General features: G+C 41.4%; 1 protein-coding gene across 14 annotated transcripts in view; it reads right to left on the bottom strand.

The window, feature by feature from the left end:
* The window catches only part of Pkp4 (plakophilin 4), a 225,997-nt gene that overhangs the window by 143,533 nt on the left and 57,220 nt on the right, over positions 1-25,244 (bottom strand). For 13 of the 14 annotated variants that reach the window (XR_009378791.1, XM_059260491.1, XM_059260493.1 and 10 more), the window contains exon 2: positions 8,254-8,390. The exons of the other annotated variant lie outside the window; for it this stretch is intronic. Coding sequence is in view for 12 of the 13 variants with exons in the window: in XM_059260491.1 (XP_059116474.1) it covers positions 8,254-8,385 (132 nt within the window). In the remaining variant the exon portion in view is untranslated. The remainder of the gene's footprint in view (positions 1-8,253; positions 8,391-25,244) is intronic. 14 annotated transcript variants of the gene reach the window in all.

Here is a 25,244-nt window from a genome sequence, read left to right as displayed (position 1 = left end):
TTTGCAAACTGAAATATAAGAAATCAAGATCCTTCAGTTAAAGAACTTATATGCTATATATTTTTAAAAGACTCAATATTCTTTAATAAGAATGGAAATGGTACAAAGCCCTGGGGAAGAGTCACAGCTTTAAAGCAGGAGACATGAGGTAGCCATAGTCCAGAAGGAAAAATGGAGGTGAGACTAATGTAATTCAGACCTTGGGGGAGAAAAGACTTAATTTTTATTGTAAAAGAAGGCAATTTATGGCAATACTGATGGAGATAAAAACTCTTTGCTCACATCAACCCCTCGAAGTAAAGCTGTTCACAGAGGGAAGACAATTCGGAAGCACCACGCAAGCACCAAGAGTCAGAGTGAACGCCTCCTGAAGGCTAAGCAGAAGGCTGTAGGCAGAGGCCAGGAGCCCCGGTCATGAAGGAACGGTGTTTGGAAAGTCGACAGATGAGGTACAGTGCTGCTCCTGTAGATGATGTCCTACGGCGAACACTACTGATGGCATGCTGCTTTATGGGAAGTTTTCTATGGAATACTCAACAAATGAGACCATGCCTTAAGTTGGTTTCTGGGAGTAGGATGGGGACAGGAGTGTGTTAGGGGTAGAATATGATTGGGATACACTACATACATGTCTGAAAATACTGTAATGGAACCCATTACTATGTGTAATTAATAGTCTAATAAAACATTTTAAAACTAGTAGCTTAATAGTCTAAATATTGAAATAACTTGAACTATTACATAATTATCAAAGGAAAATTTATCTTTCAAAAGACAAAAGATTTCAATACCAAATATACTATTCTCTTTATAAATGCTAATGAAGTATGACTACTGAAGTATGATCATATTAGAAATAACTGTGTAGTATGCATTTGTCTTCAAGTTTCAATGAGTCATTTCAATTTGTTAACAAGCTGTTTCTGTTATATGTAACCCCTAAGCCCTGAAGCTTTGATGAATAAATTCAAAGATTCTACAAGTTAAGATAGATTTATCTTTAAACTGTTTGAAAAGCCTTTATGTTTTAAATGCTTTTCCTTAGTAATGGCTGAAACAAAATAATTATAACCTAAATTACTTTGCTAAGGTACAAGCGGATCTAATCACTCTGGAAAACAATATATCCATAAAACACACACAAATGAAGTAAGACCATCTGGACTAATCTCTGCAAAGTAGCAAAAATGGCAATCTAGAAAGCCAACATGGAAGCATGTTGACAGGCGCCTTCAGAAAACTTATGCTTTGCCAAAGCTCTGAGGCAGCTTTGGGGCCCTACCTGCAGGGACAGTATGTTTGTGAGATATGATGGGAAAAACAACAAACCCAGTCACAGAGAATGAAATTCAGAGCTGAATGATGCTGTCCATTCATCTCTTTAGTGCAGCGGTCAGTCACTTCAAATGTAGTAGCATAACGTGTTCCCATGCCGGGGGAAATTATCCCGGGGATTAATTATTTAACTCTGAGAGGGAATTGTGAACTGGGTTATCAAACTGAAAGGAAAATTGTAATTTTAAGCATGAAAAGTCAGAGTTGGCTTTAAATGTTAACAAAGGAAAAGTACTCTATTACTTTCAAACATAAATGAAAAGTATTGATGAAAAATTTAATGTTCAAATACCTAAAGCAATAAATATACAAATAACTGACAAGGGGTGTGTGTGTGTGTGTGTGTGTGTGTGTGTGTGTGTGTGTGTGTGTGTGTGTTATGTTTAAAAACAAGAGGAACCAGAGTGCACACTAGCAGATCTGTGGTCCAATTAGTTCAAGTGTCAATTACTCACAATAAAGTATACAATACTGTATGTGCCTGCACACTCTTCTGAAAGGAATATATGAAACAGATGACTTTTACGGATCTTTTTTCCAGCCTCCCTGCTTCCTTGACAAAGAGCTTTGTTCCTACTAGGCTTGTGATAAATATTTTTAATTAATTGGAAGCAAAGCTTAGCTAAGAGTGTGCATGTTTACCTTTTTTCAGCTCACCTACAAGTAAGTATGTTTAGACACCTCTCATACACTCTGTTGTATATGCAATCCTGCTCCATGTGAACAGCTGGATGGAGTCCGTCTGAACAAATTTCTACAGTTAAAGGGCACTGCCCCCAAACCCTAGTGTCAACATATCTAAAAGGTATTTTCAACTCAAACAGAACACACATTCAGTTATTCGGAAGTATAACTCAGATCAGGTAGAAATGAGATTGTCATCGGGGTCCAGCTGATCACTCACAGGACATCAGAAGATGGATGTACATGCTTGCTGCTAGCTAACTCACAGACACTGTTCTCATCTGCATCCATGGCACACACAAAATGTCAAACTTCCATTGTTGACATGCAACTTCAGACTGATCTCGACAGAGTCAAGTGGGCGTGCTCAGAATTCTGAATATAAGCCAGATAATGTCACAAGAGCTCTATCATTTAACCTCATTTTAACCTTATTTCTACAATATTAAGAAAGAAAAGCTATGCAATTTGATCACACACACACACACACACACACACACACACACACACACACCACTAAGAGTAGATCCAGCCTTACCTTGTGCTTCATGATGCAGCTCAGACATGGGAAACTGCAAGTTACAATCATTACAACTGCCAGGATCATTTAATTAGCAATAGAAGAAATAAGCAAGTTTCGAATAGGGAGAGTAAAAAGGCTAGGCATTGCACTTACAGTATAGTGCTTTAGCTTAACCATAAACTCTGCTTGTCTACAGCTGGAAGGAGAATGTTTTCCGCATGTGGCTTAAGTGTGTAAGAGAAGACTACTCAGTGTAAATAAACTCAGCCTGCATAAAAGGAGGCTGCAGAGGCAGGTGTGGGGCAGTGCAGTTGTTTCAGTTTCAGAAGAATAAAGTAAATAATTGCGCTGTAGTTTGTTGAATTCTGGGCACTCTGCCATACAGGAAGGGCGTGCAATTACTAAAGCTAAGATAGGCATGTAAAAATGAAGTAATAGCAATAGGACATGGTTGGGCTCCAAATCCCCTGGTTTTATCTTTAAATTTTAAGGATCCCTGGCTCTCATTTTATTCTTTGATATCTAACTACCACTTAAATAAATATGGGCAAATGAAGGTCTACTTGTAATGTCCACAAAAAGCCGGAACACGTTATCTTGAAAGATGGCATCTTCTTTGAGAGCACCACGCATGAGAAACACAGAGAATCCTCACTCACTGGACATAACACAAGTAGAGCACAGGCTACCTAATTTAGGAGCACACCAGAGCAAAGCTGCACACAGTACTTTAGTGTGTTTTACCACACCTACCCTTTGTATCACATTTTGTGCCATCTGGATTCACGTCAATCTTAAATCTGGATTCTAAGTTTCTTAAGTCATCATCAAAAAAGTTAGAGCTCCCAAGGCAATAGGCAAATTCAAATAGAGACCTCATTCATTCACATAATTTACAACAGAAGATGAATGCATCTAATCAGAACACACACACACACACACACACACACACACACACACACACACAGAGAGAGAGAGAGAGAGAGAGAGAGAGAGAGAGAGAGAGAGAGAGAGAGAGAGAGAGAGAGAGAGAAATCCTGCATCCTATATAGAACTGTGAAATTTATTTGTTAATCCTACCCATGATTGGCCATATTGGGTTTTATTTTGAAGAACATTTCTAAAACCAAGAGACAGAAGTTTATCTGTTATAAAAATATAGTGCATTCTGCCAGTCCCTTGCCAACATCCTGCGCATAGCCTGGTGCTCACTGCTTCCCTGAACCTTTGAAGACGGAAGGCAATGGGCATCTCAATGTTGCAGGGAGAGGGAACAGTGGGCAGCCAGTGCCTTACCAAATCCCTCTACAGTCAACGCATGCTGTGTATTTCAAGGCTGAATCCATCATTTCAGTCTCTGGTTTTCACACGATGCAAGGCCCACGGAGGGCACCATATTTGGACACCTTTCTTGATCTAATGATAGTACACAGTACATTAAGCTAGCTACTCAGCAGTACAAAGTTGGCCAGAGATCTAAACACTATTGGGATACAAACATCACTGTCAGGATACAGGCTATCCCTCCTTGTCTCTGAAGTCATCTGGGACTCTTGGATTCTTATTGAGAGACGTTTGAACAGCAGAGCCTGCCTAAAGATGATCCTAATTATAGCCAACTGGTGGCTGTGGCTCAACCGACACTCCCTGGGACTTCAGATTCAAGGCCAAGGCCTTCACTCCTGAGAGTTATAGGAATTAACTCTTACTTCTCCTAGAGCAGAATCCCCAAATCAAATCACAGCCCATCCTTTCATTATCTGTACTTCACTGTCCACTAATTTGGACACGAGGGAAACAAAAGCTGTAACATCTGTGTCAATGTCAGCCCATATGAAATAAACCTTTATAGTCAATTATGCAGATGGATTTGTTCCCAGATCAATATAGGTACAAGACAATCAAAACTGTCTCAAGAACAAGAATGCAGAGCTAAAGCTGTCTGGGTGATTGAGACTCTTGCTTACCATGTTTCTGTGAATTTGGCTACAGGTCATGGTGTTCACAGAACAGCAAGTTGGTAATGAGGCTATCCAACAGTACTGAACTCCTCTCTGGACAATCATTTATTGCAGGACTGATACAGTAGGGGGTGCTGGGAAGAGAAACTTGTAACACACATACACAACACCACTCTGTCCTTTGGGAGCCAATTATGTAAGCCCAGAGCAGCACAGAATAGTCATGGTTGTGCCGTAAAGCATGAGGGATCAGGAGAGATGTGATTTCAGGCCGGCAGAACACATCTTCATAAAGGAGCTAGCCTTTGATCTGAAGTGGGTTCTTCCCATCTGCCAGAGGGAGGACTTTCCCTGGACCTTGCTGACATCTATGTTGAAAAGCTATCATTTCATAAAAGGAGAATGTAAATTCCAACCTGTGCCAGGGAGCAGTCATGTGGCACCTGTTGCCAGAGGACCCTAGAAAGCACAGCCATTTGAGAGGGAGTTCTTTGTTTTTATGACACCTGGAAGCCAAGTCCAGATGTTTTAACTGACCGGTGGCTGTTAAGACACTACGGGCCGTTTGTTTGCCTATTTCCTGCCCTTCCATGTCCCATGAATTGCCCAAGAGGAGGACAAGTGAGGAATTTTAGTGTCTTATGATTTACTTTGCTGAAGAAGAATCCAGCCTTTTCCTCTCAAAATTTAGATGAGCATTAAAGGCTCTCATTTTACAATTCTTTCACCAACTGCCTCCATAGTATCAATGTTTGAGGCTGTAATAAATCAACAGGTTAGTAATTTATTTTTACATGACCATATCATAATTTACACACAAAACTGTTTTTATTTGTGAAGCTACCATGGTGAAAATGTGAAAGCTCAAGGCCATCTGTTAAGTAAGATACTAGTAGAGCATAAATACTACTGAATGCTCAGACAGGGCTTTAGTCTGCTGGTACCAATATCCAAAAGAAGGCTCAGAGTCCCTAAATATAGCAAAAGCAAAACCATCGGCTCCTCCTTGAAGCACTATATATAGAGAGGAGGTGGTGGTGGTGGCGGCGGCGGCGGCGGCGGCGGCGGATGTGGTGGTGGTAGTGGAGGTGAGTGGTAGAGGTGGTGGTCGTGGCCATGGTGGTGGTGGAGGTGGCTGTGGCAGCGGCGGATGTGGTGGTGGAGGTGGAGGTGGTGGAGGTGAGTGGTAGAGGTGGTGGTCGTGGCCACGGTGGTGGTGGAGGTGGCTGTGGTGGCGGTGGATGTGGTGCTGGAGGTGGAGGTGGTGGACGTGGTAGTAGAAGTGGTGGCAGAGGTGGTGGTCGTGGTCATGGCCGTGGTAGAGTTGGTGGTGGTGGTGGTGGTGGTGGTGGCATCAGCCCTTCCTAGTACTGCTGTACCCATTTTATATATGTGAATACTGTCGCTGTCATTATACTCATTCTATAAAGGAGGACATTGAGGTGTAGAGAGGCAAAGTAAAAACAAAAGCAAAAAGCACAACCTCAAGATAACACAGCAAGCAGAGAAGCCAGGCTAGAAGGTGGAGCCATCTACCCAACCGCACTGGAAGTGTACTTCCTGTGCCCCAGTAGGAGGGCCTTTCTGAGATGCTGCCCATCCCTAGAGAAGAACAGAGCTGACCCCATCATCCACAGCTAGGATCAAGGCAAGGCAGCAAGGCTTTCTAAGTAATTAATTATATGTCCCATTTAAGAATACTGGTCTTTGATGCACAATATTATCAGTAGCAATCATTTCACTGGTGTGTAACATGTAGGCTAAGCATGTACTCTGACTAGAAGTTTAATATTTTACTTTGAATTAGAAAGTAATCGGCATTATTTATTCACATTTAGTTTTCCTGTGCTGTATCCCATCAGGCAGATGACAGGAAGAAGCATATTTCATGATCATATCAAGAAGCTTTTATTCAAGTATATGTTGCCTAGTTCTGAAAAATCTTATGAAAGATATAGTTAGCTATTTAAAACTAAGCATATATTTTATACATGAGACAGATAGGAAATGATTGAAATCCTGAGTGCTGAGCACTGACAATTTTGAAAAGAAACTATGTAGGGAAACACAAATGTGTATTAATGAACTCAAACTCCTCAGGACATGAAAAGAAACAAAGATAGAGTGTGTCTTCCAAATAACTGAGTTGTCTGGATGACATATGATAAGTCTTTCAATACACAGCATGTGCTACCCTTTGCTACCTGGAGAAATTGGAATCCTACTTGCAATATCACACAAAATATTCATTCAGATGCAATGTATCACCAAAAGATACAATTTGAAAGTAATCTGAGGCTACCACAGAATTCTCTAGATGGAAAAGATCATAGCAGCTTTCCCTATTATCTTCAAGAGATCGGGTCTCTAGTTTCCAGGTAACAATGCAGAGTCTCTGTTGCTATGTTTAGTGCACGCGGTTTCCAGTTTTAGGTCAGTTCTGAGCATTTTCATCAATTTACCATGGCTTCATCATGACAGTGTAAATGCCTCCTCACCTTGCTGCTTCTTGGGTCAGATCCTGACAGCTACTGAGGGTTACAGCAGGAGCCATTTCTCCTCACTGAATGGCCCTGGGAGTTACAGTCTAGAGCAAAGAACACATTCTGATGGGACCTTTCTCCTAGCTTAAGTTCTGGCAGCAATGGAGACTAAATCTAGGGTATCATGCATGTAAAACAAGCACCCTACCACCAAGCTAAAGCACTAACCCTTTAAACTCTTTCTTTTGTGGGGTTTTAAAACTCCCAATTTCAGTAAGGAAAATATTTTGCCATTCTGACTTGAATAATTTCTAAAACTGTTTTTCTTAAAAACACAGCTCTAATGTCAGGTATGGAGTAATCCCATGCAGAGTTTCTAGTTAGGGCAAATGGTGAAGTAATGGGATGTTAATGTTCCCTCATTCTTTGTCATCATTAGTCTGTGTGCTGCAGACGCTGAGTTTGGAAAACACTAAGGCATTCAGTTTGCTTCTCTTTTATATAAAAAACATCCTGTATTTTAATTGTAAGACATTTTTTGAAGAACTAATATATTATTTGAGCAGAATAACCTTCATGGAGGGCACATGAATTCTTTTGGAGGCAGGTAGAAAACTATTCCTAGAGGATACATTTGCATGTACTTTATTAAGTCTTTAAATCTTAAAAATTAAATCTGAAAGCCCCAGTTTCTCTAAGCACTACAGATAAAACCTAACTGTCACTTGGGTTTAAAGGACAAAGTATTAGTGCCTTAAAAATCAACATAAACACAAGATGGAAGCAGATATGCACAGGTGACACATTTTAGAACATTAGCTCACAAAATGAATTACTTGGATTTAGACAAACAAACAAATACAACTTTTACCCCCCAAACCACAGAGACAATCCTAGTACCTATGTTAAAATGCTCAGAGTATCTAGACAGTACAGGCCAGAGTCCGGATGGACAGTCAGCATTGTGAAAGACGCCGTACACAGCTCTGCGCGCATGCACACACTCTGCAATGTGGGAGACAGACACCGATCACCATCAAGGTTGTCCTTACTTGCAGACGCACAAGTATCCTGCATGTTCCGATTCTGACTGGCAGCTGGAGCAGCTCTACATGCCAGTCATCCCAATGTACTCAGGGATGTAAACACCTTATAATTAGAAAACGTGAAGGCATCAAGGACGTTAGACAAATTGAAAACACATCCATAGATTAATTTTTAAAGGCATTGAAGAAATGTCATCGCAAATTTCAATGAAAGGGTGTACCTGCTCCTTCACGGAAGCTAGAATAGTGGTGGCTGTGGTCTCGGGTTCCATGCCTGGGCCAGTGGAGACAGCTTCCTGGTGGGTCTGTGGTTGCCCCTCCTCCACCAGTGAGGCCTGTTGAGGGGCGGGCATTCCTCCTGCAATCAAGCAGGCAAAGGGTTAACACTGCTTCCTGAGTGCTTCAGGGGGCTGGGATTTGCTGATAAGTCCCACTGTAGATGGTTCCTAAGAATTACAGTGGCCTTCTACACAATGATCACAATTCTAATAGCAAAATAATAAATACTCGATAATATTTAAATATCATCATATAAAATGACATTAAAAGGGCTGGAGGAGGGCTCTTTAAATAACTTAATTTTCCAGGAAGTATGTGTACAAAGGACATCTACAAACATAAACTGACAGAAAAATACTTTACCAATTGTAGAAGAAGCTTAGACAATAGGCTTAAATAAAAGAATTTGAAACTCAAGAAAAGCTTGAAAGTTAACAAATAAAATTCTATGGCATTGAAAATAAACGTTATGCCTTAACAATTTCCAATGAGGACACCCAGGTAGGGCTCTCATGACTTGGTTTCCTTCAAGTAATCTTATCTCTCAAAGATGACATGGACTTGGGATATGTCAGAGCCCAAGGCCTGTGACAGAACAGGATCCTAGCAGGAAATGCAATGCCTCTCTTAAGACAACTCTCTACAAGTTTAATGCTTCACATAATTAATCCCTGTTGAATAAATGAACACACAAATGACACCTTTTTGATGTCTCTCACTTCTTGCCATTAGGCAAATCCCACCAAGCCCTAGAATGCTCAAGACCATACCCATTTAAATATGCTACTCCACCTAATACTGAGGTAGCTAGCATCGTGAATATTTTTGTCAACATCTTTCGTAGTTTATTCTAAATATCACTCTGCAGTTTTATTTCAGTTTCCAACAAATTAACCTCTATGGTGTTCATGTCTATCTTTTGATCTGGGAATTTCCCCCTATTCCCTTAACTTCCAATATTACCTGCTCTTTTCCGAATAATCCTCTAAGTGAAAGGGGAGACTCAAATAACTAAACACTTAAGTTACTCCACTCTATCCCGACCTCTGGGTTAGCACAGAGGGGTCTGGCTTCTGGGTTTCTGCTGATGGCCGTTTCCTTTTTGGAATATTCAGAGGCACAGGTAAATGAACAGTGGGTCTGATGGGGCACCTGTGCGTCTTCCCAAGCTGAAAGCACAGCCCTGAGACTTCTCGGGCCTGCTCTAGCAGGTGAGCCCTCCGTTTCCCAGCACATAAGCATCCGGTGGACCCCAATCCACAAGACGATCTTCTCCTGTAGGACTGCGAGGGGGACTTCATTCTTGGATCAAGTGAGTCTAAGATCAAAACCCGGGCACACTGAGGGAACGCATCACTCCTCAAGCCCAACATTCTTCAGTGATAAAGATGGACATGCTAATTTTTATACAACAAAACTCAATGAGTTTATGGCAATCTTTATCTTTTATAATGTGTTTATTGAGATGTAAAGCACATTCAAAATACTAGCTGGATGGAATTCTATTTTTACCAAGTGCTTATCAAAACTAACATCACCAGGTCTGTTGAAGAAAAAATTACCACACAGACAGCCTAGGGTAGCAGTCAAGGCAAGAAGAGAGATGAAAGCATTCTGGCCACTGAGGGGGGAAAAAAAAAATCACACACCTTAAAATTAACAGATGGTTGTGAGAAACAAAAATGTTACTATGCAACAGTGAAACAAATAATGCCCAAACCCAAGAAATTTAAATGTCAAGAGTATAATATGAAACAACCAATGTGTCAGAATGAAAAGATTTAAAAAAATCAGCAAGTAAAGAGTTTAGAAAAAAAGCAAAGTATTCATTCTGTTATATGCAGGACACGCTGAGTTTAAAGAAAGATACCAAATTATGTTACTTTATCTCTGGGAGTGTACTGTACTTCATTTTATAGTGTTTATTTTGCTGATCATAATGACCCAGGCTTACTGAAATGTGATGAGCAGCATCTTTGGAGCACAACCATGCTCACTCACATGCTATGCAGGGTGGAAAGGGATTGTAGGTGGGAGGCAGTTATGGCTCATCATCTCACTGACGCAACAAATTATGAATCAGAGAAGGCAAAGTCTAACAAGAGACGAACCATGACACAACCCTGAAGTCAATAGAGGTTCAAAGAGCGTGTCATGAAGGGAACTACTATACAATGCTACAAGAACTTTCTTGGCAAGGCTATTTTATTCCTCAATAACCAGGATGCAGTGTAAATGATCCTGACCAGCCACCGGATAGGGAGCGGAGACATGCAGTCTTCTCTCTGTAACCACTCTCAAGTACTATAACCCAAAAGGAACCCCACAGTTAGCAAGGTTCGTGTCCCTTTTCTTATCATTCTTATAATCACAGATCCATTAATGAGTAAGAAATAAAGTTAAGTGAAGCTAGAGACAAAAGCTGACTCCTCTGTTTGCCAAGTCCAGAGATGAATATTTATAATGACGAGGGTCAAAGAATGCTAATAACTCTTTCCATTGGTAAGAGGAAAAAAAACAAAACAATGAACACGCATAGCTAAGAGACAGTGAGACACTAAGCTGTGTCTTCCTCAGTGAGTGCCTCTTGCCAGATCTGAGTGATCACATACTGCAGACCTGAGAACACTGAATCATTTTAGGGGCTTTCCAAAGAATCACGGAGGATGGAAGTTGGGCCAGGAAAATGAAAGAAGGAAATGCCATGCCTACATTTTTAGAAAAGAGAAGGTAGGTTCCTCACATTACAGAGGGGAGAGAGAGAGATGTTGGGTGGGATTCTTCAAAGAATGTTCTCCAAGAGTGACTTAGAACTAAGAAGAGGTGTGTCAAAGAAGTCACGTTAAGCTTGTCTAATTTCCTTCCTTGGCAGTGTGACCATGGAAATGCAGTGTGCCTAAATTCTAGTGAGGCATGCACAATGTTAAAAGTCCCCTGTGATACTATAATTAACATAGAAATGAGGCTGAAATAAGGGTAACTGCTGACTTGAATAATCTATAAATACCTGAATGAAATGTTATCAATCTATTCTAATGCAATGCCAATGTTCTGAACTTGGCCCAATCCTAACCAAAACTTTCAACAATAATATAAATAATATGCAGAGCATGTTGAAAATTTTCAATAACTAAGATGAGTATTGAATTTACCAAATAACAAAGCTAAATCACAAGCAAGAGAAGTACTATTCTGTTGCATTAATGAGCTGCCTCTAATTAGATAAAAACAGCAGGGCAAATGTAAGGTCCTGTATGAAAGTCAGCTCGGCGACACACTGGGTAGCAGTGTAGATACTTTAAGTTCAAAGGTGATGAGTAGACCAAAAAGACCTTAGGGTGATCTACATTGATTAGGAATTTAGAAAGCCCCTACCCCAGCTTCAGACTTCCTGGGACGTATCTACTTCCAGTTATAGATGGCACATTCACAGGAATGAAGGGTGAACCCATTCAGGAATTGGTGAGTGGAGTACACAAGGGATTTTACCATTATTCCCAGACACAGGAAGTGATGTGATGAACGACACAGGTCTTCTTCCTTATGAACTCCAAACTTCATAGAAGATACAGAACCGACTCTCATTGGAACGAGGAAAAAAAAAAAAAAGGCTGACCCAAAGCTAAGGCCTGTGCAGACAAGCAGACCCTCTGACCCTGTGAGGGACCGCTTTGGACAAAAACAGCTAAATTCTTTAGGTGACAATCTTGAGCTAGACTAAACTAGGCTTTGCAACAAAAGTGTATTATTCCATATCCTACTTTTACACATGGAATCAAATTTGAATAATGGTTATATTGCTATGAATTAATGTTTGAAGACATAGGGGGAAACTCAGGAAGATCTTTCCTTTTGGAACTGTGGCTCAAATGTGCAAACTTTTCAACCACTGACTTCCCCTGAAGATGAGACTTCCCCATCATGAGAGGCCTGCAGCCCAAACATGGGTAACTGGGCAGGGATGCTGGCTGGAGGTGTTGCAGTACACACAGGAAGCTGAGGCTGACACTAGACTGACTTCCACATTCCCTGTTGTTAGGAAGACCCTTATGATTCTTCAGACACTGTCACCTACACCACTGTCCCTTCCAATAGATGCTGGAGACCAGGAAGAGCTTATGCAGGGGAATAACATCCTGCACCCAAGGCTCTTCCTGCCGCTGCCCTCAAGTTCAGGATTAGAGGTGTGCGCTGCCATGTGGCTTGTAGGTAACACTGTTGGACTCCACTCTTTTGAGCTGCCAAAACCATGTTTTTTTTGAAGCAGCTGAGTAATTATGGGTTTTCAAGGTAAGATTTAGCCAAGACAAAGAAGCTTTACTGGGAAACTATTGGTTCAGTATGACGTGTGTGTGCAGGACTGTACTCTCACACTGAACTCAAACTGCTTAGTGGGCATTTCTTTGTGCTCAAACTGGCAGGTCTTATATACTCTAGTATGATGGGTCAAGGCTTTTTTTGTAGTTTATAAATAAAATATATAGCCAATTTATGACCCAGTATACATAATTCCCTTTATCACAGATATTAATGCACAAAATCATCTCTGCTAAATTTATAAGATGGATATCAACTCAATACTAGATTTTCATCTTTATTCCCTCCGAATTGCCCCCCCCCATAACTCTTAGTCAAAATATCCTAAGTATATATTTTTTTCACCAAACTATTAAAAAGGTGGACTCTCTATAGCCCCGCCCCTTTCTTTTTGAGATGGTAGTGTGGAATATAAGATATATTTTCTGACTTCATTTAGAGCACTCAGGAAAACATGTTGACAAGAACCACAATGCATTTATATGAAGGTTCTCAAAATAAAATAAGTGATATTTAAGAACAAATTAAGAATCCATGTGAACATTACAATCTGATTCAAAATATAAAAACACTAATGACACAGGATGATGAAAATGTTTAAGAACAAGGATGAAAAAATTTTATAGTAAAAACAAGAAAAATTATTAATACTATGTAGTAAAGATAAGTTTCTCTTTGCTTTGTTTAGAATGAAACTGAGGTAACATTGCAGAAGCAAGCCCAGCCCTAGGAAATTGAGAATGTGCCCACTGAGGTGACCATCTTCAGGACCATAGGGACTTAGGAGGATGGAATCTGAAGTACTAGTACTCAGTTTGAAACTATTCTGCAAACAGAAGCCGTACCCAAACCTCCAACGTTTCAGAAGGATTAGAGGGGGATAAATGCTAACCTACAATCACACGGTTCAGCCCAAAATATCTACTTATTGGCAAGAAACTGTACAGCACGGAGCTACATGCCAAGCTGTATAGTAATCCTAGAGAATAATCTATGCACACTAAAGTGTTCCGATCTATGAATTTTCTGATCAGGAGATCACTGTAAGACATTTAAGCAAAAGACTTCAATAAGGCCTTGCAAAGGGATGGTATCTAGATGGCTTGATAGTGAAATTTTCAATTCTACTAGTAACTAGAAAATGCTCCTTAAAAATGCAATGTGCTATCAATACACAACTACCACAAGAGCAAAACCCTTGACTCCAAAGTTTGGCAAAGATGTGGGAAGGTAACTACCATGCACTGTTGTTAAGTGTGTAAGTGGGCTTGCCATTGTGCAATACATGGAAGCATTATCTAACAGAGCTGCCTACACAGACATCCCATATTTCAGTAATCCCATTCTTAATTAGGGAGAGACACTCTTGACCCTGAGAACCTGGAAAGATGGTCTAGTACTTTTAAAAAGCCATAAATTGCCAATAACCCAAGTAACCAGTATCAGTAGAATAAATAAATATATCATAGTATATTCATGTGATATTATTTCATTGTAACCCATAAATAAACCATGGCTCTTTAAAACAAAAAATATCCTCCCAATTATAATGTTCAATGAAAGCAAACTTGCAAAAGAATATACAGTGGAAATTCATTTCTGCAAAGTTTAAAACAAGTAAAAAAAAACCCCATATTTCTTAGAGAACACAGTCAGATGCATTCATAAGTAGCAAAAAAAAAAAATGACCATCAAGAATATTAGAGCAGCCACTGTCTCTTTGTGGATGGAGGGAGTGAAATCCCTCATGGGTCTGTGTTCTGCACTAGTAGCCTGACCAGAGAACTAATTATACAGAATGCACTGGCTTTTAATTATTCTTTTAATTGTATTTTTTTCTATTCACTCTTCTGTGGCCTTTAAAAAATTGAAATGAAAAAGGTTAAAGACTAACCGATTAGGCTGGGGAGAGGGGTCAGCAGTTAAAAGTACTTGCTGTGTAAATAAGATTAGAGTTCAGATACCCAAACCCATGTAAATGCCAGGTGAACACGATAGTCCACCTGTAACTCTGACCTTGGAAGGCACAGACAGAGGTATTCCAGAAGCAAGAAAGCTAGCCAGCTTAGCCAGACTAGCTGAACTGGCAGCAAGCTCTGGATTTATTGAGAGATCTTGCCTAAAAGTATAACGCATAAGAATGACCAAGGAAGATTCCTGATATCAACTTCAAGCTTTCAACATGCACGTTCACATACATTTTTTTACCCATGTACATGCAAACAAACATACACACACAAAGAAAAAAGACTAACAGGACAGAGCCTATGATACTAGGTATGGCCCATAAAGAGAAACACTGAATAGTTGCAAATTTATAAGGAACATAGTAACACTTCCCAGATTAATAGCTACATGTATCCATGTTTAACTATTAAATTAATAAAAAAGAGATCTAAGTCAGAAATATCTTGCCCCCAAATCCCGTATACTATTCAATAATGGGTAATTTCTGAAAGCGAAACACAGCTAGTAAGGAACAGAGTGAGCAGTGCTCACACCTGTCTGGCCATTCACATTGTCTGGTAAGGATGGGGCTGCCTGGTGTTGAACAATGCTGACCAAGCCCCTGGAACAACAGGACAATACTATGGTGTGGGATGTCTTTCTGTACGCTGTGAATAGTGTTGCTCTGATTGGTTGATAAATAAAGCTGCACTGGCCTATGGCAGGGCAGGATAAGGGTAGGCAGTACATTCAGCCTGAAGATGAGATGAAGAAGGGTGGAGTTGGGAGAGATGCCAGCCCGATGCCCAAGGAGCAACAAGATGCCAGCAGACCGGTAACGCCACAGCCACGCGACAACATATAGATTAATGGAAATGAGTTGAGTTAAGTTTTAGAGTGAGTTAGCAAGAAGCCTGACCCATAGGCCATTCAGTTTGTAAATAATATAAGCCTCTGTGTTTACTCGGGACCAAGCAGCTGTGGGGCCGGTCAGAACCGGAGAAACTTACAGCTACAATGCTACACAACTGTTCATAACAGATAGGAATGTAATCTTGATAAACATGGATTACATTCAGCTATTTTTCAACTCTTCTCCAAAACATCTTACTTCTCATGAAGAACAGAGAAGGAAAGAAAGGTCATTTCCTTTTGAGAGGTACTCCAGAGCCCAGGGGTTTTGTTTTTAAGGACCCAAGGTATTTGTAGTACAGGTGCCATACTGAGGTGGGGAAAGAGAGGAAAGGGAGCTGTAATCGTCCAGAGTGGTGCCTAGAATTTAACATACACAAAGACAGGACGAGGTGATGCACAGATCAAGAGTGTGGTTGGAACTCTTCAGGGAATGGGTGGCCTAAGAGGTAGAATGAACACATAGTACCCTCTTGTCTAGCTCACAGCTTGAACAGAGAGCAAAGAGGCATCCTCTCTCTTTTTTTTTTTTTTTTTTTTTTTTTGGTTTTTCGAGACAGGGTTTCTCTGTGTAGCTTTGCGCCTTTTCCTGGAACTCACTTGGTAGCCCAGGCTGGCCTCGAACTCACAGAGATCCGCCTGGCTCTGCCTCCCGAGTGCTGGGATTAAAGGCGTGCGCCACCACTTTTAAGATTAAAAAAAGAAAAAAAGAAAGAAACCTAGTCAGTCTAGAAATTTCAAAAATGCCATCAGTGTGCCAAAAATGCCAGAAAGATAATGGGTTCAGACCCACAGTAAAGCACCAAGAGGAAACCCAGCCACACAGCAGAGGCAGGCTGGGCATCTGGTGGGAGCGGTAGACTTAAAGCCTGCCAGACAGCTGTCTCTAGCAGCAGAGCCTGGAGGACCAGGAAGAGGGTGCATTCAGGTGGGCAGCTACTGCAGGAAGTGCCCAAGCAGCTTCTGTACACAAAAGCTGACAGAAGCCTCAGCTGCTGAGGCCCAGGAAGAGCAATGTCTCTAAACAGAACATAGTAAAGGGCAGATGGCATTAATACTAACAGTGTTCATACTGAGAGCTGGGGGGGGGGGGGGGGAGGCCGCGGGGAGAAGAAGCCAGAGATGTTGAAGCAAATAAAGCTCCAGGTTAAAAGGAAGTAAATCTGGTTGATAGAATGAAGAGCAAAATAACATCAGAGAGGTTTTCATGATGAGATCACAAAATTCCTGGATTCTGTAGATAAAGATCCAATATTATTTCAGAGGAAAAAAGAAAGGAAGGGAGGGAGGGAGATGAAGGGGGAGAGAGAGAGAGAGAGGGAGAGAGGGAGAGAGGGAGAGAGGGAGAGAGGGAGAGAGGGAGAGAGGGAGAGAGGGAGAGAGAGAGAGAGAGAGAGAGAGAGAGAGAGAGAGAGAGAGAGGAGAGAGAGAGAGAGAGAGAGAGAGAGAGAGAGAGAGAGAGAGAGAGAGAGAGAGAGAGAGAATATGAATGAATTGAGAATCAGTTTGGTAAGGAACTTGTTCTCAATTACAGAAAATACAGCAAAATCTTACAAATATTCCAGGTATCATGAAGGCAACAAAGGGGCTGGCTTTCTTTTGATTGCTTTTTGTGTTTTAGGTAGGGTCTCACTACGTAATCCAGGCTGGCCTCAAACTCATCAAATTTGAAGTTTGTTCAAAGGTGACATTGAATGTGAAATCCTCCTGCCTCGGCTTCCCGAGGACTGAGATTACAGATGTGTGCCACCATACTCTGCTAAAATAAAGGCACTTTAGGAAATACCAGAACTCATAATGTTAGAATAATCTTTAAAGGGAGTTCTGCCACCAAATCACAAATACAATGAAGAAAAATTTAGAACAAAAGAAATAATATTGAACAACACATAATCCATGAAACTAAATCTCAGAAGACTCAACTTCTCTGTGGTACCAACATGAAAGGCATGATAACGTGACAAAAATAAAGTATGCCAATGTCCTTACTTGAGAAAAGACTGGGACTTGGGTGAGTCTCTAAGGAGAGGCAGCCCTCAGCTCACCCTCCACATCAGGACTTGTTGGATGAGCTGTTGAGATCCGTTCTGCACACTGTGTGAAGATGTGCCTCTGTTTAACCTCACCCACCTAAGGCACCTTCTGATTGGCTTAATAAAGAGCTGAATGGCCAATAGCTATGCATGAAGAGGATAGGCAGGACTTCTAGGCAGAGATAGGAACTCTGGGAAATAATCTGAGGCAGGGTGGGGGTGGGGATTAACCAGCCAGATGCAGAGGAAGTAGTATGGTACTGAGAAGAGGTAACGAGCCACATGGCAGAATGCAGATTAACATAAACAGGTTAATTTAAGTTTTAAGAGCTAGTTGGGAACAAGTCTAAGCTAAGGCCAAGCTTTCACAATTAATAAGTCTCCGAATCATTATTTGGGAGCTAGAAGTCCAAAGAAAGTCCAACTATATGAGCCAACTATATGACTATATGAGGAGAAGTAGTATTGGCATTCAGACCCACTTCTTGGAATCCTGGCCAATCAGCAAATAATACCCTGGCCCGCCCAACATCCTGACATCATCCTACCTTCCTGTTTCCTTTCTTAAAGCCCTTTAAGAAAGGACTCCTCCCCCTTTCTCTCCCTCTCTCTCTCTCTCTCTCTCTCTCTCTCTCTCTCTCTCTCTCTCTCTCTCTTCCCCTTCTCACCACGAGGTAGCACACACCTCCCCACCTTTCCCTTCTCTTTCTATCTCTCTCCCCTCTCTCTTCCCCCCACAAATTAAACTCTCCATTGAGCCGGGTCGTGGTGGCACACGCCTTTAATCCCAGCACTCAGGAGGCAGAGGCAGGCGGATCTCTGTGAGTTCGAGGCTAGCCTGGTCTACAGAGCGAGATCCAGGAAAGGTGCAAAGCTACACAGAGAAACTCGGTCTTGAAAAACAAAACAAACAAACAAACAAACAAACAAAAAACTCCTCTCCATTGAGTGCTGTATGCATGGCATCTCTGTTTCTCATCCACCTCACCCGCGGTGGGGCATCTTGACTCTACCCGCCAAGGCCTCTCTCTGACCGTATCATAACACGTAGCCCTCAGCCCACCCTCTACATCAGGGTCTTGTCCATGACTTGCTTTGACCACAAGCACAAATGTGACTGCAATTGAGGAGGCCTAACAGCTGCTTCTCCCGGAACTGTTTGGTCACGGTGCTGTGAGGGAGCCATCCCGGCCATCCCGGGAAAGAAGGCAGAACATGGAAGCCAGTCCATCTCAGACCATCATGACCTGACCAGTTCAATGGCTTACTGCAGCAGCCTGCTGAGCCCAGCTAGGCAAGACCTGCAGAGCAACCTCCTTGACAATGTGGAATGCTGAGAAAGAAAAGGATTGCTGATTATGCCGCTGTCACACACTGAGTAAGTGTGACGAGCTGATACACCCACCAGGACCACACGGGAGAAGTAAAATACAATTTACATATTTTAAATATTGTAAGATTAAAAAGTGACATTCTATGTGCTGATTTTTTCAGAAAATATCATTTATTTACGTTTCTGATCTACTTTACATGTGACAACCATAAAGTAGATATTATTTAAAATAATAAAGGTAAGATTCTGACCACTAGTCTATTCCTAAATCAGTAAATCACTACAATAAAATGCAGCTCCAGCAAATGGGGAACTTGGTATACACAACGACCAAGCAGGTACCACTGGGGCCCAGGTGGGAAACAGCCCGCCTATTTTTTTTTATTTTATTAATCTTTTTCACTTAAAAATTTGCCTTAGGTTTCAATTTTCTAATCTCCATAGACTGTTGCTTCATGTGACTGGCAATAAAAGGCATTGTAAGTCCTATCAAACTCAATCTGTTCAAAGACTTGTGTTCTTCACCAATTTTTCATGTCTAATGACAGTATTAGTGAAGACTGAAGTGTAATGAAATCGCTAGAAGGGCACATATGGAGACTTAGAATATAGTGATTGATACCTGAACTACTAAAGGCAATGAAAAAGAAAACCTGTTTAATTGCGGATTTGAGCACTTAATAATATTTATACAGGCTTATGGAATGCAAAAGAGTTTGAAATGCAGTAACAGCTTTCATCTTCCTTATGGTTGTCTTCTTAACTGATGACATTGGCTTTTCTTCCCTCATAGACTACCTGAGTGCTTTTTCAGTGTCCTGCCTGAGATTCCAGAAAGTCTGCACTGGACTTCAATTTGTTACAAATTAATTCACCTATAATTCAAAATTCTCCAAGTATGAATCGTTTCTTGCTTCTCAAAATTAAGCTGCTACAGTTAGCAAATCTGGGTAGCACTGTGGGCATCTCCAGACTCTCTGCTATTCCACGTGATGATGGGAAAGCCTCCTGCACTGGCAGCCCCTGGGAGCATGTGAGAAGTGCACAATGCCCAGATTGTTGCAGAGGCTTCATGTGCATCTGGTGTTTGGTGTCTCAGAAAGACTCAGAGTCATTAGTGTATGGCACCATGAAGACCCTGAGAAATCATAAAACTGATTTAATCTTGTACACCTCCCACCAACATCCAACCCTGTGCTTGGGGATAAACCTAGGAACTTGCACATCCAAGGCACATAATCTACCACCAAATCCCACCCCAAACTCTCCACCTCAATTTCCCATAAACCCCTACTTTCTCTTAAGGAACATTCTGTCAACAGTCTGAGCCTGAGGAACACATGCTGGGAAATCCTTCCACACAACAACCATCATCAGCAACGAATTAATGTCATTAGAAAGACACAATGCTCCATCTTTCACAACTCAAATATGACTCCAATAATAAAAACAGCAACTAAGTGCTGTGCTTGCTAGTTTTTAGGTCAACTTGACACACACTATGGTCATCTGAGAAAAAGGAATCTTAACTGAGGAAATGCCTCCATCAGATTACTCGTACCAAGTCTTTGGGGCATTTTCTTAATTGAAGACTGATTTGGGAGGGCTCAGGGCACTGTGGGTGGTACCACCCCTGGGTTAGCGGTCCTGGAGTGTGTAAGAAAGCAGGCTAAGCAAACCATGAGGAGGAAGCCAGTAAGCAGCTCTTCTCCATGGCCTCTGTTTCAGTTCCTGCCTCCGCGTTCTTGCTTGGAGTTCCTGCCTGACTTCCTTTGATGGTGCAGTGCGACCTGAGAGTTGTGAGCTGAAATAAACCTTTTCCTCTCCAAGTTGCTTTTGGTAATGGTGTTTATCTCAGCAACAGAAAGCAAACTAAGACAGTGCTTTAATAATGGCATAGAAAAAGTTACACTTTTTAAAATTAATAGTAAAGGTTCCTGCCAACAGAATTAAGTGTGCATTTGTGTTTTAGCTATAAGATGGGTCCTAAGTTTCCAAAAGCTTGGTTTGTAACTGTAGGAATGAATGATTTTCTAAAAAAGAACCCAGTCTGATCCAGGGCTGCTTCAAGTTTTAATTATTTTTTTCATGCACACTCATGTGGAATTAGGCTAGGAAGACAGCAGACATTAGTATGTGTTTGAGCAGATCAATTCCTCATCTGGGATACATTACAACCAGCTTACACACGTCCAGTTTAAGGCCGACATTAAGCTGTAAGGCACTTTTAGTAAATGTACAGGTAGAAAAGGAAAGCTGGCAGTTGTGAACTGGAAAATCATCAAACATTAATTACACATATGTTTAATGTCTCTTTTAATAAATACTGATTTAAGTAATGATGCTTTTAATAATTTAAAGCTTTTAAACTAGCTCTTGGGAGTAAAAGAGAAAACTATAAAAAAAAATACCAGAAGAAAAAAGCAGTATAATATAATAGCAACGCCTTTCTTTCTGCCCTGTCTCTTCCACTGCATGCTTAACGCCAGTTTTCAAGGAGCCAAGCACGTACTTACATTTAACATAGCCAAACAGCTCTTTGAAGACAGTACAAGAGAAAATATTGGTCTTTTAGACAGAACTTCTGGGACTTTGATGCTCACAGGCAGAGCAAGCAACAGATTCAACACCTTCCCAGTGACACACTATGGGTTCCTGAGGGCAGGGGCTGCTGTTCTTGGGGTTACCACTGCATGCCCAGCATCTGGGAAAGAGTCTGTAGCAAAGGAAGTGTTTAGTAAAGAGGTGTCTATTCAACTGGGACGGGGAAAGAACGCTAACACATTCGCATCTGCATGAAAAGATCACACCGTGTTAGTGTCATGATGGTAAGATGATGAAGAGCCCCTGGTCTGGCAGGGAGGACAGGAATAAATGAGAAAAATGCAATGAAAAAATGTCTAAAACACACCACAGCGGAAAGGAGATGAGACCAGTGTGACATGATGTAGAAAGGTCACCAGATGAAAATTACAGGACGAACACAGAGGTGGGAGCCTCCCAGTGTGTTCTGTGAAGAGAATGTCGAGTCTGAAGTTGGTGGAGCAGGAGGAGGAGGAAACAAGAAGGCAGCTGTGGAGATGAGAAGATGAAGGAGGAATCACCCATGTGCAGGTGCCAAGTGCTGAAGAGGAGTCAAACGACAGTGTGCCAGCACCCATAGGAGTGTGCCAATGACCTGAAGGGTAAAAGCCAAATGGCATCATCTTGGGAAGGGATGGAGAAAAGCCTGGAAGGCCTGTGAGAACTAAACAGCGACTGTGGGTAAAAAGCAGGGTTGGCCCGAGAGCCAAAGCCTGCCCCAGTAAAGTTACTCTGTGTCTAACAGACAACAAAAAAGCCTTGGGTTCCATCCTGTCTGGGTAAATAAGAGATTACAAGAAAGATCTTGATGCTTAAATGCAGGGATGGTCCTGAGAGCTCTCCTGGCCTTCTCTGTAACAGCAGTCTAGGTTCACCAAGGCAACAGCTGCCTTGATCCCACAAGGCCTGTCCAACCAACACAGTAACCAGGTGATCATGAACTTGGATACTGTATGTCAGTCACTCTGTGTCTTAGAACTATAACTGATGAGAGCTTTGGCACTGTGCTTTCCGGGAGGCCTTGTTCTCTGTACCTCTAGATGTTCTCAGGATATATCAGGTTGGGCATTTGTCCACTCCAATTCAGAAACTGATAGGACTGCTGTAGAACCACTAAGTACAAAAAGGTTAGCACCCATGAGTAACACTTCTATTAGTCACACTAAGTTCAGTATGTTAAAAACAGTTGCACACATACTCAAAAATGTACAAAGCTACTGTAGACAGAGAAAGTGCTTAGGCACACCATGGCCTGTCAGTCAGAATCTGCCCATCCAGACAGCAGAGGCCTGAGAACATTCTACACATGAACTGCCCCATGAACCTCAACATCTGCCTGATAATGGCTGAGCTCATGGATTTGTGTTATCACCAATGCACTAAAGAAACTCTATCCTTTGTCAATTCACACTGGCTTAAATAATCTTTTTGCAGAATATCACTCAGATCTATTTTTAACTTTTGCTTTCAAAAAATAACATTCAAGTTTTATGAAAAGTACAATTTCAAAAGCAAGAACCAGAATAATAGGGTTTTTGTTTCTTTGTTTTTCAAGACAGGATCTCACTATGTAGGCCTGGCTATGCTAGATCTCACTATGTAGGCCTGGCTGACCCTGAACTCACAGACATCTGTCTGCCTCCGCCTCCTAAGTGCTAGTATTAAAGGCGTGTGCCACCACCGCCCGGCTAGAGTTCCAGATTTTATGTATGATGAAAAGAGTCTACTTTTGTTCATTATCCCTATTTTGTACATTTGAACCAAATGCTCGTCTTCATCAAAATGCAGTATGTGAGTCTCGTCTGTACAATGTGCATGTTAATAGAAAACGCATAACACTGTCTACAAACCTGTGCCAAGGACCAGAAACATCCTTTCTACAGTGTGCACTGGAATACTCTTCAAAAACTTAGACCATTCTTCCTTGGTTTTTATACAACTGATTTTAGCTATTTGTAAGACTATGTATGATTTCCTGAGGAGTTATTTTTCCTAAACATCCAAGATTTGATTTATGGTGAGATGGACATTTTTTGTGCAGAAGGTTCTGTTTTGGAAGTATTTTTCTAACTTGCCCTCTTCCATCCCTCCCTCCTCCTCGCTCATACAGAACCTGTTTCCACTGGCCTGACTGATCAGGTGACACAGCCCACTGCATCGATGTACACTTCTCCTAACAGGCACAACAATATTTTGAAGTTCTGGTAAATTACAAATAAAATCGTGAATCCTAAATTAATAGAAAAAACCACTCTTGATCAACATAATACAACATGCAATGAGAACAAAGGGCCCTGGGGAGGAGAGCACTGTGTCTACTGCTCACAGGGACTCAGCAGATTGCCACAGGGTCTGCCGACCTCAGTGTGCTCCCTGCCAATCTCTAGGACTGTCCCTTCACCTGGCTCTGGCTCACAGGGCCCTTCTCTACCACTCTGTGATCTGTTGTATAACAGCAATTGGGCTGAAGTTTGAAGAATGAAGAACATGTGGGAAAGCTGGCTATGGAGCTCTCTGGGGGACTGATTACATGCTCACCATGTGCAAGGTCCTGAATTTGATCTTGGCATGCTGAAAAGACCCAGGACAAGAGGAGGGAGAAGAGGTGGAGAGAGAGCAAGGAAGCATGGGTGGTAGTAGAGAAACCACTAAAATTGAAGGAAAAAATTAGGTAGTAACTTAGAAAGAATCCCTCTGCATCTCCAGGTCTCCAAAGTAGAATGAACATGCTCACTTCCCTCTCAACATGGCCGATCTGTGCAGGTCAGCTCTCATAGCCTTCTGACAGCTAGGAGAGGTCAGGGAGGTAGATTCTACCCTTCCACACTCTAGCTCTTGCTGGCATTTTAAAGTTCACACACAAGAGGAAATCCAAATTGATTGTCACCTGCATTACTGAGCCATTTCTTTCTTCTACACACATCTATAAGCCAGTCCTGCTTAAGAAGTCATCTTTCAGGAAACCAAAAATGGCCTTTAGTTTTGTGGTGAATGCCTTACCTCTCATCCAACCAACACAGTTTGCCTTTAAGTATCACACAATGTTCATCTTTACCCATTTACTTCTACTCTTAAAATATTTCTTTATCTCCTCAGACTTCAGCTTGAGACCAGGATCCCTGTCTTCGTCTACGTCTAACACATGTGCTGAGGAATTTAATGAAATGGCTGCTGACAGAACAGGCTTTACTATTTGAGGAACTGAAAATAGAAACTGGCACTCCACTGTCAACCATGGGAAAATTTTAATATACTGAGTTGCTCATATTCAGACATACAGAACCACTGAACAACTTGCTGCCTTGAAGAAGGCTTTTGTTCATTACTTGGCACTAAAAATGTCAGAAAGAATCACATTTCACCTTTGATTATTCTAGTTGAGCAACTTGTCTCCTTTTAGATGAGAGTTGTGAGTGTCTTCAAGGAAGAATTCCGAGAAATAACCACAAGTCAAGGAAGCCGCATTCCATTACTAGGACATAATGCAACCCATGGCACAATGGAGTCACACTAATCTTGCTACATTTTCACCTGCAGTGAACTGCTTTAATAGGACCCTGTCAATCAGGGCTACCCTTGTAGCAACAATAAAAAAAAAAAAGCTGTAATCAGTCTTGAGTATGCCTCAGTATCCTAAAACATCCCTGACCAGATGAATAGGAAAATGAAAGGACTGCATTATTATATATTTTAAAGACTTCATTTGCTACTACCAATAAAAATACATCTGTACCCTGATTTAATGAAGAGATCAAAAGCAGCACTTGGTTATTCTGAGACCATGGTTAAATACTCCAAAGACTTGATT

The sequence above is a fragment of the Peromyscus eremicus genome, chromosome 4, assembly GCF_949786415.1.
Source record: "Peromyscus eremicus chromosome 4, PerEre_H2_v1, whole genome shotgun sequence".
NCBI classification, from domain to species: Eukaryota; Metazoa; Chordata; class Mammalia; order Rodentia; family Cricetidae; genus Peromyscus; species Peromyscus eremicus.
The sequence above is the reverse complement of the archived record's forward strand: the minus strand, read 5'-3'. Positions and strand labels throughout refer to the sequence as shown.